We start from the raw sequence: 15,689 nt of genomic DNA, 5'->3' as shown, positions 1-15,689 counted from the left end.
AGTTATGATTTGTATTGTATTTATGCCATGTATTCGGTCCCCTGAAGCCCCGGTGATGCAGTGATTAAGAACTTGGCTGCTAATCAAAATGTCGGCAGTTTGAATCCACCAGCCGCTCCTTGGAACCTCTATTCTGTCCTATAGGGTTGCTATCAGTTGGAATCGACTCGATGGCAATGGGATTAGGGCCCTTAGTGTTGTCTCTATTTTTTGTTCTATAATCTTTATTGTTTTAGGTTTTATATTTAGGTCTTTGATTCATTCTGAGTTAGTTTTTGTGTATGATGTGAGGTATGGGTCCTGTTTCATTTTTTTACAGCTGGACATCCATCTGGATCATATTTCTATTTGTAGCTTTCTAAAGAAGCACCATATTATTTTCCAAAATGGTTGTACCATTTAGCATTCCCACCAGCACTGCATAAGAGTTCCAATCTCCCTGCAACCTCTCCCACATTTCTTTTCTTTTTTTTTTTTTTTTTTTTTGATTCGTTCCAGTAATGCTAGGGTGAGATGGTATCTCATTGTGGTTTTGATTTGCATTTTTCTAACGGCTGGTGATTGTGCGCATTTCCTCATGTGTCTGTTATCCACTTGAATGTCTTCTTTTTGTGAAGTGTCTTTTCATTTCCTTTGCCCATTTTATAATTGGATTATTTGTCTTTTTGTTGTACAGATGTTGGATTTTCCTAGAGATTTTAAAGATTAGATCTTTGTCAGGTTTGTCATAGCCAAAAATTTGTTCCCAGTCTATAGGTCCTCTTTTTACTCTTTTGGTGAAGTCTTTTGATAGCCTAGGTGTTTAATTTTTAGAAGATCCCAGTTATCTAGCTTATCTTCTGGAGTTTGTGTGTCGTTAGTTATGTTTTGTATCCTGTTAATACCATGTATTAGGGCCTCTAGTGTTGATCCTATTTTTTCTTCTATGATCTTTATAGTTTTTGGTTTTATATTTAGGTCTTTGATCCATTTTGAATTAATTTTTGTGTATGGTGTGAGATATGGGTCTTTTTTCTTTCTTTTTTTTTTTTTTTTTTGTGGATGGACATCCAGTTTTGCCAGCAACATTTGTTAAAAAAGAATGACTTTTCCCAATTTGACGGACTTTGGGCCCTTGTTGAAGATCAGGTGACTGCAGATGGATGAATTTGCATCTGGGTTCTCAATTCTGTTCCTTTAGTCAATGTATCTGTCGTCCAGCACCGGGCTGTTTTGACTACCGTAGCTGTACAGTAGGTTCTGAGGTCAAGTAGTGCAAGTCCTCCTACTTTTTTCTTCTTCTTCAATAGTGCTTTACTTACCCAGGGCCTCTTCCCTTTCCATATAAAGCTAATGATGAGTTTTTCCATCTCTTTAAAGAATGTTATTGGTATTTAGATAGGGATTGCATTGCATTTGTAGATTGCTTTGGGTAGAATTGTCATTTTCACACTGTTGAGCCTACCTATCCATGAGCAGCATGTGCTTTTCCATTTATGTAGATCTCTTTTTTTTTTTTTCTTCTTTAGGTTTCTTGCAGTAGTGTCTTACAGTTTTCTTTGTATAGGTCTTTTGTATCCCTGGTTAGATTTATTCCTAAGTATTTCATTTTTTTAAGGGCTATTTATAAATGGTAGTGTTTTCCTGATTTCCTTTTTGTCATTCTTTTTATTGGTGTATAGGAATCCAACTGATTTTTATGTGTTTATCTTATATACTCTGCTCAGTCTTTCTATTAGTTCCAGTAGTTTTCTGGTAGAATCTATTGGGTTTTCTATGTATAGTATCATATCATCCGCAAACAGGGACCATTTTACTTCTTCATTACCAATTTGGATGCCCTTTATTTCTTTTTCTTGCCTTTTTGATCTAGCTAGGACTTCCAGCAGAATGTTAAATAGGAGTCGTGATAAAGAATATCCTTGTCTTGTTCCTGTTCTCAAGGAGAATGTTTTCACCCTCTCTCCATTAAGAATGATGTTGGCTATTGGTTTTGTATAGACGTCCTTTATTATGTTGAGGAATTTCCCTTCTATACCCATCTTATTGAGAGTTTTTATCAGGAATGGTTGTTGGACTTTGTCGAATGCCTTTTCTGCACTGATTGAGATGATCATATGATTCTTTGATTTATGTGATGTATTACATTCATTGATTTTCTAATGTTGAACCATCCTTGCATATCTGCTGTGAATCCCACTTGGTCATGGTGTATTCTTTTGGCTAGGATTTTGTTGAGAATTTTTGCATCTATATTCATGAGAGATATTAGTCTGTAATTTCCCTTTTTTTTTGTTTTGCCAGGTTTTGATATCAAGGTTATGCTGATTTCGTAGAATGAAGTCAGGAGTATTCCTTCCTTTTCTGTGTTCTGAAATAGGTTGTGTAGTACTGGTGTGAGCTCTACTCTAAATGTTTGGTAGAATTCTCTAGTGAAGCCATTCAGGCCAGGGCTTTTTTGTTGTTGTTGTTTGGAGTTTTTTGTTGTTGTTCTTGTTTTGTTTTTGCTTTGTATTACCTTCTCAAGCTCTTCTCTTATTATGGATCTGTTCAGATTTTCTATTTCAGCTTGTGTTAGTTTTGGTACGTGGTGTGTTTCTAGAAATTTGTCCATTTCCTCTAGGTTTTCAAATTTGCGGGAGAACAACTTTTCACAGAATTCTGTTATCATCTTTTTTATTTTAGTTGGGTTTGTTGTCATGTCCCCCATGTCATTTCTTATTTGGGTTATTTGCTTCCTCTCCTGTTTTTCTCTTGTCAATTTGGCCCATGATTTGTCGATTTTGTTGATCTTTTCAAAGAACCAACTTTTGGTCTTGTTGATTCTATTGTTTTTATGTTCTCTGTTTCATTTATTTCTGTTCTCGTCTTTACTATATCCTTTCTTCTGGTGGCTGTGGGCTTATTTTGTTGTTCTCTTTCTGTTTGTTCGAGTCTTAGGGCTAACGTTTTGATTTTGGCCCGTTCTCCTTTTTTGATGTGTGTGTTTATTGCTGTAAATTGACCCCTGAGCACTGTCCTTGCTGTGTCCCAAAGGTTTTGATATGATGTGTTTTCATTTTCATTTGATTCTAGTAATTTTTTATTCCCTCTTTGATTTCTATTACCCAGTTGTTTTTAAGCAAATTATTATTCAATTTCCATGTATTTAATTTTTTTTTCTTATTCTTCCTGTTATCGATTTCTACTTTTATGGCATGATCAGGTAGAATGCTTTATATAATTCCAATGCTTTAGATTTTATTGAGGGTTGCTTTGTGATCTATTCTGGAGAACATTCCATGTGCGTTGGAAAGAATGTATACTTTGCTGCTATTGGGTGGAGCGCTCTACATGTGTTTATGAGGTCAAGTTGGTTGATTTGGCCTCTAGATCTTCTGTATCTTTGTTGAGTGTCTTTCTAGATGTTCTGTCCTTTACCAAGAGTGGTCTCTTGAAGTCTTCTACTTTTATTGTGGAACTGTCTATTTTTCTTTTCAGGGCTGTTAGACTTCGTTTTATGTATTTTGGAGCCCTGTCAATAGCTGTGTAGATATTTATTAAGGTTATGTCTTCTTGGTGTATTATCCCTTTAATCTTTATTTAATGTACTTTCTTGTCATTTATGGTTGATTTTACCTTAAAGTCTATTTTATCTGAGATTAGTATTGGCACCCCTGCCTTTTTTTTGGTTATTGTTTGCTTGATATATATTTTCCATCCTTTGATTTTTAATATATTTATGTCTTTGTGTCTAAGATGTGTCTCTTGTAGACAGCATATTGATGGTTGTGCTTTTTAAATCCATTCTGCCACTCTCTGTCTCTTTACAGGTGCATTTAAGCCATTACCTTCAGTGTAATTGTCGGTATAAGTTTATTGCTATCATACTGTTTTTTTTTTTTTTTTTTTGTGGTGGCATTCAAAACTTTTGAAACCAGAAACATGGCCATGTGACTAATTTCTCTCCAAACAAATGTGAGCAGGGGTGCCTGTGACCTAGTATAGGCCATGCAGATGAAGACAATGCCACCTTATTGATGGGCTAAAAGACAAAAGAAAACTGTGTCCCTAAATGATTCTGGAGCAGAGCTGCCCACCAGCCTGGATGACTTACTTCAGGACTATTACATGAGAGAGAATTAAACTTCCTTTGTATTTAAGCCACTGTTTTTTGGGTTCACTTTGTTACAGCAGTTTAGCCTTTAACCTGACTCATACTCACTCCTACCCAGAAGATGATACATGTGATCCTAGTTGATGGTTTTTGAGTTAAAGTTTTTCAAAATCTACCCAAACAGCATTGTGTTTTGAAGCATCTATCACATATTGTAAAGTAAAGTAGAGGGTCAGTGAAAAAATGGAAGACCCTCAACGAGATGGATCGACAAAGTGGCTGCAACAATGGGTTCAAGCATAGCAACAATTGCGAGGATGGCACAGGACTGGGCAGTGTTTCATTCTGTTGTGCATACGGTCACTGTGAGTCAGAACTGACACAACAGCACCTAACAACAACGACAACATCACACATTGGATCGTCAATAAATGTAAAGCCTTTCAGACAAGTTTAATGACTAGGAGAATGACTTTCAGCTAGTTTAATTTGAGCTCTTCTGTTACTTTACACAGCATCTGAAAAATAACTCATTAAAAAAAGAAATTCTCTCTTTACAAAATAATACATGTTTACTAAATAAATTTTAGAAAATACAGTTAATTGGATCTAAAATCATCTATGCTCCTATCCTCTGATATAATCACATTAATATTTTGGTGTATATCCTTGGGGAAAAACAACCAACCAACCAACCAAACCCATTGCTGCTGAGTTGATTCCAACTCATGGCTACCCCATGTGTTGCAGAGTAGAACTGCTTCATAGGGTTTTCTTGCTGTAATCTTTATGGAAGCAGATCACCAAGCCTCCCTTCCATGGTGCCTCTGGGTGAGTCTCAATTGTCAACCTTTAAGTTAGTAAAGTACAAGCCATTTGCACCACCTAGGGACCCATCCTTAGGGCAGGGAGAGCTAAATGCCACCCAGTACCAATTTTCCCCTCTTCTTTAGGAAGAGAAGCCTGATTTTTGGGTGACAATTGGCCCGACTAAAAGAACACACTTTGGCCTTCCCTTGTCTCACTAAGTGCTGGCCAATGAGATGTAACCAGAAGTGTCATGAGTGACTTATTAAAAGCTCCTCAAAAGGGAAGTGTGGGCACCTTCCTTCCTTCTTTTTGTAGTCACAGTTTCTGCAGCCATTGGACCATGAGGGATGTTTGAGGATGGAAGCCAACATTAGGATGGTGGACCAGAAGGATAGTTGAAGCCTAGGTCCCTGATGACTATGGAACTACCACACCAGCCCTTTAATAGAGTTTACTTCCTTTACCTGAGTGAGAAAATGTTAGGTAGTTTAAACCATATTATTTTGGCTTTTATGATACATACAACCAAATTGGTGCTAACTAACATATTGTGTATATGCACGTATGTATGTGTATACACACTATTTTTTTAAAAAATGCAAGTACGTATTGTTTTGCAACCTGCTTTTCTTTTATATATATATATAATATAGCAAATATCCTATGCTATTTAATTTTCTTCTACATTATCTTCATTGGAGGCCTACTATTGCTATAGTATGGGATGTATTGTGATTTATTAAACCATTGGGTTTCGTTTTTTTTCCTTTTATGAGCAATATTTCAGTGAACATATTTGACATTAAATATCTGCATACATCTATGATATACTTAGAATAAACTTCTCCTAAGGAACTGTTAGGTCAGAAGGCATAATATTTTAAAAATCTTTTGTCACCCAGGGAGGCTGAATAAATTTAGTCTTCCATCAACAATACAGGAGCGTGTTCATTTCTCTGACAGTTAGCAGCAACAGTTATTACCGTTTAAAAGCATATATTTACCAAATTGGCAGGTGTAACCAACTCACTTTTGCCGGTAGTAACACACTGAGAAAATGCCGACCGTGATGACAGCGATGCAAATGCTTGGTGCCACAAATGCGCTCCAATTGGCTTTACCTAAAAAGTTAGCAAATCCTTCACTGAGTTCTTTTCAATGAACATTTCAAAATACTGACTGTTGTGTGAACCCTCTGGTCCCTACCCACAGCTCCTGGGTGGCTGGCCTCAGGAACAAGGCCAACTAGTTTATGTCCATTCAGCTGGCCCTAAGGGTGATGATACCATGGCTCTAAGGAAGAAGGGACAGACGAAAATGGGGTGTGGTATACAAGGCACTGGTTGTGAATTGAGAACCCTGAGTCCTGGTCTTTTTCTGCCACTAACAGACGTATAATACTGGGACCTCAGTTTCATGATCTATAAAATGTGAATGATGATGTCTACCTTGCAGGGTGTTGTGAGGATTAGAGATGGTGTAAAGTACATTGCAGAGTGTCTGGACATAGGAGGCCCTCAAGAAGCAGTAACTATTAATTTTACCAAACCATTGGATAGGCCCTCTATCTAACTAAGGTCTTAGAAGTTGTCCCTGTTCCTTCCTATGAAAAGAAATACAGCATTTCACCACTTGTTGAAATCATTCATTCATTCATCCAACATTTACTGAGTACTCACCCAGTTCTATCAGGTGCCGGGATACAAAGATGAATAGGACATGGGGTCTGCTGTCTTAAGAAGTCATAAAAATAGTATGGGAGACAGATGTGTAAATGTATAAACCATAAATCACAATGCCATGGGGCAGGTGAAAAAACAGGGGCATGGACACGGCACTGCAGCAGAGAACAGCATGGGAAACTCCTCATAAACAGCTCAGGAAGGTTCACAACAGACAATGTCAAAAGTTTAGAGTTGAAGGATGCATAGGAGTCGGGTAAGCGGACAAGTTCAGGAAGAGCAGACTAGACAAAGGAAAGTGTGCAAAGGCCTGGAAGGAGCAGAGCAGGACACTGCAAGGAGTCTGATCTTGCTTTAGCATACAGAATGATGGGGTATGTAGCAGGGGTAAAGCCAGATCATGCAGGGACTGGTAACTAAAGAGCTTGAATTCTAGCTTGAAGGCCCTGGGGAACCTCTGATGGATTACAGCAAGAGGTGGAATATCAGGATTGGATGTCTTACAAAAGGAGTCTTCTGGCTGGGAGGGAGGGGGGGTGAGGTGTGGGGACGGGCTTGAACCAGTTAGCCACTGTGAGAGGTGTGTTGACAGGGCCTGAACTGGGGAGTTAATGGAAGGTAGCCTTGTTACCAGCCCCACAGTTGGCACAATGTGACATTTCTTCAGCATCTGCCTTCCTTCCTGGGCAGATGGGACAAGTTTGGAGCACCACTTGTAGAAAGATGCTGAGGACTTAATCCACATTAACTGCTCACAAGTTAATCTTCACAAGAGTGCTGAGGAGATGAGAAATGGGCATGTCAATTTCCCCATTGGAGAGGTACCTGGCACAGAGCAAGGTCCTGAATGATGAATTAGATGCTCCACGTCGCAAAGCAAGAACACTTGTTTTATGCTTGGACCAGAGGCAAGCAAGCCTTACCAAGGAGAACTGTGCTAATTTAGCGGGAGGGGAAGTCCATGCTAGCTGGGCCACTTAGATACTCAAAGTTAAATTAATTTACATAACTCAAATCTGAGTTGGATTCATAATTCTGCCACTTACCACCTCTATGACCTTGGGTAACTATTCTGTACTTTGGTTCCCTCACTTGTAAAAAGGCATAGTTATCTGCCATTCCTTTATTCATTTCACACTGAGTGCCTGGTAGTATGGGCCAGGCACTTTACATGGTTGTTGTAAGGATGAAAAGATCAAAGATGTGCATAGCACTTGACACAATGACTGGCACGTAATAGCCACCTGATACACAGTTGCTGTTTTTATTGTTGGTGTTATTCTCATTATTCATTGGACAGATACTTTGTAAGCATGTTATTCTAGGCCTTGGCGACAGAGATAAACAGTTATCAGTCCCTGCCCTAGTTACTGGATTCAGAGTGAGGAGTGGGGGTCAAGTGTGTAATAAGTGCCATTGTGGATTATGAAGGAAGTATGGAGGTACATTTGGGGAGGTGCATTTGGGAAGGCTTCCTGAGGAGGAAACATTTCTGCTGAGTTTTGAAAAATAAAGAGACACTGTCTCCAAGCAGACAATGAAGTGTTAGAGCACTCCTGGGAGAGAACATGTGCAGACATGTAGCAGCAAGAAATTAGTGAATTAAAAAAAGTCTGATAATCTCCATGCTGAATGTAGTGGGGGTGCACATTCAGAATTCAGGGTGCGCTTGCCATTTTAAAGTGGTCTCTTACCTTGCAGATAAAATTCCCTCTCATTTCCTCCGGGACTCTCACCAGCAGCTGTCAGAGCTGTCATCCACAGGATGTATGTCACTCCGGGCTGCAGGCTGTTTATTAGGTGTGAATTTTGGGATACCCTTTTATAGGGAATTTCTGAAAGGAGGGTCATGATAAAAGAAGAAAGGCACATTTTAGAAGAAATGCTTAAATGTGGGTTTTACTCATTTTTATCTTTTAATGCTTCATATAATTTGAAAGGAAAACAAAAACAAAAACACATTGCTATTCTAAAATAGTTCTAATTCCTCAGTACTTAAAACTTTAATAGGCCCTAGATAGTCTTTCTTAAGGAGGCCCTACTCCACAGCACATCAGACAAACTAAATATCATTTTTTTCTCCGGTAAAATCTTTTGAAAGATTTTTTAACATTTGGCTTTTGAAATTACTGAGCTGCAGTAAACTTTTATTTCCTATGACTAATTTTTCACACATTTATCAGGTATATTTGAAAATTCTTTTGGGGGGATGAAATGTACAAACTGTTTTCAAGGTAATGGAATTTTTAAGACAGCTAAGTTTAGCAAGTAATAAAAAAGACTTTTTTTCTTGCTTTTTTTTTTTATTGTGCTTTAAGTGAAAGTTTATAGTTCGAGTAAGTTTCTCATACAAAAATCTATACACACATTGTTATGTGAACCTAGTTGCTCTCCCTATAATATGACAGCACACTCATCCTTTCCACCCCAGATTTCCTGTGTCCATTCAACCAGCCCCTGCCCGTTTTTGCCTTCTCATCTCGCCTCTGGACAGGAGCTGCCGATTTAGTCTCATGTATCTACCTTTTTTTCTACCTGAGTTGAAGCACTCTCTTCAAGAGTATCATTTTTTGTTTTACAGTCCAGTTTAATCTTTCTGTGAAGAGTTGGTTTCAGGAATGGTTTCGGTTCTGGGCTAACAGAGAGTCTGGGGGCCATGTCTTCTGGGGTCCCTCCAGTCTCAGTCAGACCATTAAGTCTGGTCTTTTTACTAGAATTTGAGTTCTGCACCCCACTTTTCTCCTGCTCTGTCAGGGACTGTCTGTTGTGTTGCCTGTCAGGGCAGTCATTGGTGGTAGCTGGGCACCACCTAGTTCTTCTGGTCTCAGGCTGATGGGGTCTCTGGTTTATGTGGCCCTTTATGTCTCTTGGGCTAATATTTTCATTGTGGCTTTGATGTTTTTCATTCTCCTTTAATCCAGGTAGGTTGGGACCAATAAAATAGGCATTTAAGTAACATTTATTAATTCTGATTTTGAGCTTTTCTTTTTTTGACTGATGGTTCTGAGCTTAGAGGACTTAATATGATGGATCTGCTTCAATTGACATAAAATTATTAAGAATTGGAGCAATGGTACTTAGATTTGATTCATTTTGTCAGGCTAAACCTAGTTCCTTATGCTCTCAACACCCTTGCAGGCTCTCCGTGGGGAAGACTGAGTTTTTTGAGCAATGTGCTGAGGCTCTTTTTCTCCTGGAAGAAACATGAGTGATGGGAGCCTTTAGTAAGTAAGCAATCTTCTCTTCCAGTGATCTGCCAGTCCTGGGTTTTGGAGTGACATCTCAAAAGCTGGGTAGGACGATAAAATCAAGGCCAGAACTTCAGCAGACCTGCTCTTGAGCTGGAGATGAAAGTGAAGATTAGAGCTCACCATTTTGTGCCTGAACATCATACACTGGCTCACAAACCCCAAGGAAGGTCAAACGATGAACCTGTTTGCTGGATTTATTTTGACGTTCACAAATATTTATTGAGCACTGTCTTAGTTATCTAGTGCTGCTGTAACAGAAATATCACAAGTGGGTGGCTTTAAGAAACAGAAATTTATTCTCTCACAGTCTAGGAGGCTAGAAGTCCGAATTCAGGGTGCCAGCTCCTGGGGAAGCCTTTCTCTCTGCATTGGCTCTGGGGGAAGGTCCTTGTCATTAATCTTCCCCTGATCTAGGAGCTTCTCATCACAGGGGCCCCAGGTCCAAAGGATGCACTCCACACCTGGTGCTTCTTTCTTGGTGACATGAGGTCCCCATCCCAAGTTTTAAGATCCCATTTCTTCCCAATCAATGCCTTCACTTTAACTTCAGACAACATTCGAGGTTGGGAATTAAGCTGGTCTTGTATTTCAGCCACTCTCACGATAAGACTCTGGGTTTGGTTTTTGGCAATATCAGCTCTGTTACTACAAGGAATAAAGCTTTCTTTCAAGGCACAAGTGGAAACTTTGGGTTCATTTATGTGGCACTTGAGCTTTGACTGTGAAGCCCTGCGCTCATCTCTTTCTTTTCACCACTTTGTCTAGCGAAAGTAGGAGCAACCAACCAGCTTCCTGATACATCTCATTATGACAGAATTATAGAAAGGTATCAAACATGCGATCACCCAAAGCCTTGCCTCTCACCAATACCTGGTCTATTTGTGGTGATATTTTGTGTATTTCTATGGCCACCTCATGCCATGGATTAGCAGTGCCCTCTATACTTTTTTTTTTTTTTTGCTGGGAGCAGACTCACCAACATCTTTAAGACTAACCAGACTTGAGAATCAATTTAGAAAATTCATAATTTTGTTTCTCTAGAACCACTCTTGGTACCAAATGTCTTAGGCTGGGTTCTCTAGAGAAGCAAAATCAGTGAAGTGTCTATATATATAGACTATACATAGTATATAGACTATATACATATATATAGACTATACATAGTATATAGACTATACATAGTCTATATATAGATGTTTTAAGTGTATTTATTTACAGAGAGAGAGAGAGACTTATGTCAAGGAAACTGCTCACACAGTTGTAGGGGCTAGAAAGTCCCAAGTCTGTGGGTCAGGCTGAAGGCTCCTCCTGAGTCGTGTATCTGCAGGGGGTGGCGTACCCAAGATCAGCAGGTCAGTCAACAGGCCTCCGGCTCACAGGCTGTGGAGGCTAACAAATCCCAAGATTGGCAGGTCAGCTGCTAGCTCAAGTCCCATGAACAGGAGGTCAGATGAACAGGAGCCAGCGGCAGGATCCAGAGCAAGCAAAAGCCCAAGAACCTTGCCAGAAAGTCCACCTATACTGGATGCAGGCCACACTCCCAAGGAAACTCCCTTTCAACTGATTGGTCACTCACAGCAAATCCCATCATGGAGGTGATCACACTATACCGGATCTCATCATGGAAGTGATTACATCTTTATATGACTGCCAAACTACATCATAACTGCCAAACCACTGAGAATCACGGCCCCGCCAAGTTGACACACAACCTTAACGATCACAAGCACCCACTCTGGACGAGGCCCTAAATACACCAAAGCACAGAATCTGCCTCAAAGAGCTCACGATTAGAGGGTTTCTTACACTATCCAGTCTCAGCTTACTCTCTGGTAGCAACAAGATGGATCCCGTTAATATTAGCTCTACTCTATCCAAAGGGGTTGAGGCCGGAACAGATCATTTAACAGCTGTGTGCCTCAGAGCAATTTCTACATTTCACATCCTGTTGAGAGAAGTAGTACCTTGTGGAAAATTCCCAAGACTTCTCTAGCCTGATGAAATTGCTTGCACACATTTAAGCCAAATGATTAAACTCAAAAACCCTTTACTTCCTAAGGCAGGAGATTAAATTATTAATTTCAGAGAGATCTTCTGCTCATCTTGCTGCAGCAAAGCATCAGTAGCATCAGGGAGTTAACTGTCCAGCTGCATAAAGGCATCCTTAGCCATGGGGGTGAAACAGGACATTGGAACAGGAAAGGCATCTGGAAGATTTTGCTGGACTGAAAAAGTGTATATATATATACACACACACATGGGTATATCTGAAGAACATGAATAGTAACTCTATATGGGGAGCAGTGAGGAGGGTGACAGTGCCAGCTTAGGGTGAGCTGAATATTGAGAGAAAGAAGTCAGACAGGAAAAACCAGTCCTGCTGATTTCTGGGCTTTTATGTCTGGCAGAGATGAAGAGGGCCATCCAGTCCTTGGCAGTCTGAAACATTAGGCTAAGGGTGGTTAAATGACAAAGGCACCAGTTTAGGAAGATGTGATAGTTGCCAGTCCTCAAAAAGGCTGCTGATAGGAAGGTCTAGTGGTATCAAGAAAAATAGCTGCACTGTTGCTGAAAATGAGTTTTTACGTAACAATCTCCACTTGTTTGACAAAGCGTGGGAGCAGTATTCAACACCAAGCCAAAACAAAAACTGGTCACCATCAAGTAAATTCTGACTCATGGTGACCTCATGTGTGTCAGCGCAGAATTATGTTTTACAGGGTTTTCAACAGCTGATTTTTTTGGAAGTAGATTACCAGGCCTTTCTTCCAAGACATCCCTGGGTGGACTTGAACCTCTAACCTTTCCGTTGGCAGCCAAGTGGGTTAACCATTTGCACCACCCAGGTACTTCACAGTGTTCAACCATTTGTTATTCAACAAATTCAGTATTGATGAAGCACCTACTATGTGCCTGGCCCTATTATAGGTACAGGGGAGACAATAGTGAACAAAAATTGCCATGACTTCTGCCTTCATAATGCTTGGAGTCTGTTGGTGAAGACAATCAAGTTGTCATTGTTGTTGTTAGGCACCATCAAGTTGGTTCCGACTCACAGCAACCCTACGTACAACAGAATGGAAATGCTGCCCAGTCCTGTGCCATCCTTGAAACGGTTAATGCTTGAGCCCATTGTTGCAGCCACTGTGTCAATTCATCTCCTGGAGAGTAACCAAGCAGTAACAAAGTACAATGTGTATTCCAGTAAAGGGGGGCAGCTTGCCATTGATGCGTGTAACAGTATCAACAAACTTTCAGAGGAATGGCTATGCATCAGATTCACCTGTGGAACCTATAAAATGCAGGTGCCTAGTTGTTGCTGTTAGTTCCTGTTGAGTTGATTCCAACTCATGGAGACCCCATGGGTGCAGAGTAGAACTACACCAAAGAGTTTGCTCCTACCTAGGGGGTGGGGAAGGGAATAAAGCTCTGAATAAATCAAAGATGGAACATCAGATCTGGCAAGTGACATGGAGCTATTACATATATGAGTGATCCATGAAATCATCGAGATAATGCTCCAGCCAGAATTTAATTGTTTTAGTCTTAAACACAGAGTAACTATGGGTCATAAAGAGTTGCTTTAATTATGTTGTAGTTTATCATTTTAGGGAGAAAATAATACGTTATGATGGGTATTTACAAATGTGGAGATTTAAAGGTTCTCCATATGCATTACTTGTGCACCTCCATGGCCTATGTAGTACTGAGGCGCCTTTGTTGCTTTCTGAAACACTGTCTCCCCATATAACTGAGCAACTTGAGAGTCTAGTCCATGCTTTTCACTTCTGTGTTCTTAGCAATTTGTTCAGCATGCAACTCACATTCAGTGACTATGTCTGTGTGCGTGTAAATTTGTTGTTGTTAGCTGCTGTTGAGTTGGTCTCTGACTGTGCCATCTCTGTCATCAGTTGTGTATTGGACTATTGTGATCCATGGGCTGGTTTTTCAGAAGTAGATTACCAGGCCTTTCTTCCTCGTCCACCTTAGTCTGGAAGCTCTGCTGAAGCCTGTTCAACATCACAGCAACAAGCAAGCCTCCATGAAAGATCGGTGGTAGCTGCGTATGAGGTGCATTGACCGAGAATTGAACCCAGGCCTCAACTCTACCACTGAACCAACAATGTGTCTAGATGTCTTTTATTTTTTTCACTCAATTAATTTCACAAATATTCACTTAGTGAATCGACTTGACAGCACTGGGTACCTATTAAGTGCCAGGCGCAGTGCTAGCACTTGTGTGCATATGTGCCCATGCACATGCTCGTTCCAGTGTTTTCCCTACTTTTTTTAAGCAAGAAAGCCCCACTGCATTTGGTTCTCACACATACCACAGAGCCGAGGTTGGGAATCAGAGTCCCGTTCCTTCCAGTAGATCCTGTAATGCAGGATGCAGCCCATTTGCTCCTGGGCTGGAATTCTGTTCCATGAAATTAAAATGCCTCTCTTTTCCTCTGTGATGGCATTAATATGGGGGCCATTCAAGGGTGCTGAGAAATAGAACACAGGAGGCTTTCATCACCCTCCAAATACAAATCATTAAACCAAAGCAAAATTTGGCAAAAGGTCCCAAGACTCACCTTTGCACTTAGAGCTACCGCGAATGGAGCTGCATCCTGCCTGGTCCCCTGACAGTGCATACACGTGGATTTCATAACAAACGTGGGGTTTTATGTTCTCTGCAAGAAAAGAGACTTCTTATTGTAACAGATGTGGCATCACGAGTGAGTCACTAAAGGCACCCATTTTCAGATCTGATACAGGCTTCTTGATGGCGTTTCTTGCTTTTCCTTCATTTGCAGGTGGTTCAAGTCTAGACTGAAGGTGAGGGGATGACCTAAGTTACAAACTCTCAGCATCTTTTTTGCCATGTTGCTGGCTTCTGGAAGTCACTGCTCCCAACACCCAAGTATGAAGAAAAAAACCCAAAAAAACCAAAATAAACCTGAGTTTGTGATATAAACAAACCAGGTCATGGTAACAGAGAAGGAGATTAGAGGTTTACAAGTTCCAACAGGGGGTTCACTATAACCACACAGACATGTGAACACAGACTACTTTTGAAACAAAACTTGCCTTCAAGAAACAAAACAAAACAAAAACCTTTGACTTCTACAAGTAAATAATTTGCTGTTTAACAGATATGCGAGGCTGGTGTTTTGCAGGCGTAGAGCCTGGGCATCTCTTACAATTCCGCAGACGCTCACTGGGGTCTGACAGTGCAGAGCCAGATTATACTGTGGGCAAGCTCTCCTCCTTCCTTCCCTCACCACATTCCAGTTAGAGCTCAGAGGCTTCACAGCCTGGCAGTTCTGGAAGATTCCTGGGGAAGGAGTCAGAAGGGATGCAACACAGCATCTGGTATATTTTGGTTCTTCTCTTTTTGATGGACTGTTCTAGCTTTCTGAGAGCCGCACTGCAATTTTCTGTTGGTCCTAAAGCTTATTGGCAAGTCACTCTTCTTGCCTGACAAAGCTCCTTATTTCCATGAATCTCAGATTTCTACTTCCTGTGAAGAAAAAATCCCTTTCATTGATACTGCCCATGACATATCTTTAAACTCCAAACTAGAATTTTAAGGAAAAAGAGAAACAATACTTATTAGGTAACTATGGTATCATGTCGGCTACTCCCAATATTGTTTAATACCCTGTCAATAGGTAGGTCTGGTCCCCTATACTGACAACTGACGAGGGTTTAACATTTTCTGGGAAGAGGAATTTTATGTCAAAGAATAATTTACTAAATTGTGTGCAATTTCAATGAAAATCCACAGTTCCTTAAATATCCCAACAAGTAGATGGCACATAAAGCTCAGATGTGCAACCAGTACTGTCGGAAGAGACCGTAATAAGATCAGAACGCACGCCA

At 40.3% G+C, this 15,689-nt stretch overlaps 1 protein-coding gene across 1 annotated transcript in view; it reads right to left on the bottom strand.

Moving 5' to 3' along the window:
- The window catches only part of IL12RB2 (interleukin 12 receptor subunit beta 2), a 93,315-nt gene that overhangs the window by 9,673 nt on the left and 67,953 nt on the right, over positions 1-15,689 (bottom strand). Inside the window, exons 11-14 of the mRNA XM_049879540.1 lie at positions 14,399-14,497; positions 14,150-14,308; positions 8,262-8,402; positions 5,916-6,006 (exon numbers count right to left, since the gene is read on the bottom strand). Of these exons, the coding sequence (XP_049735497.1) occupies positions 5,916-6,006; positions 8,262-8,402; positions 14,150-14,308; positions 14,399-14,497 (490 nt within the window). The remainder of the gene's footprint in view (positions 1-5,915; positions 6,007-8,261; positions 8,403-14,149; positions 14,309-14,398; positions 14,498-15,689) is intronic.

Source organism: Elephas maximus, chromosome 3 (assembly GCF_024166365.1).
Source record: "Elephas maximus indicus isolate mEleMax1 chromosome 3, mEleMax1 primary haplotype, whole genome shotgun sequence".
Classification (NCBI taxonomy): domain Eukaryota; kingdom Metazoa; phylum Chordata; class Mammalia; order Proboscidea; family Elephantidae; genus Elephas; species Elephas maximus.
This window is presented reverse-complemented; position numbering and strand designations above follow the sequence as displayed.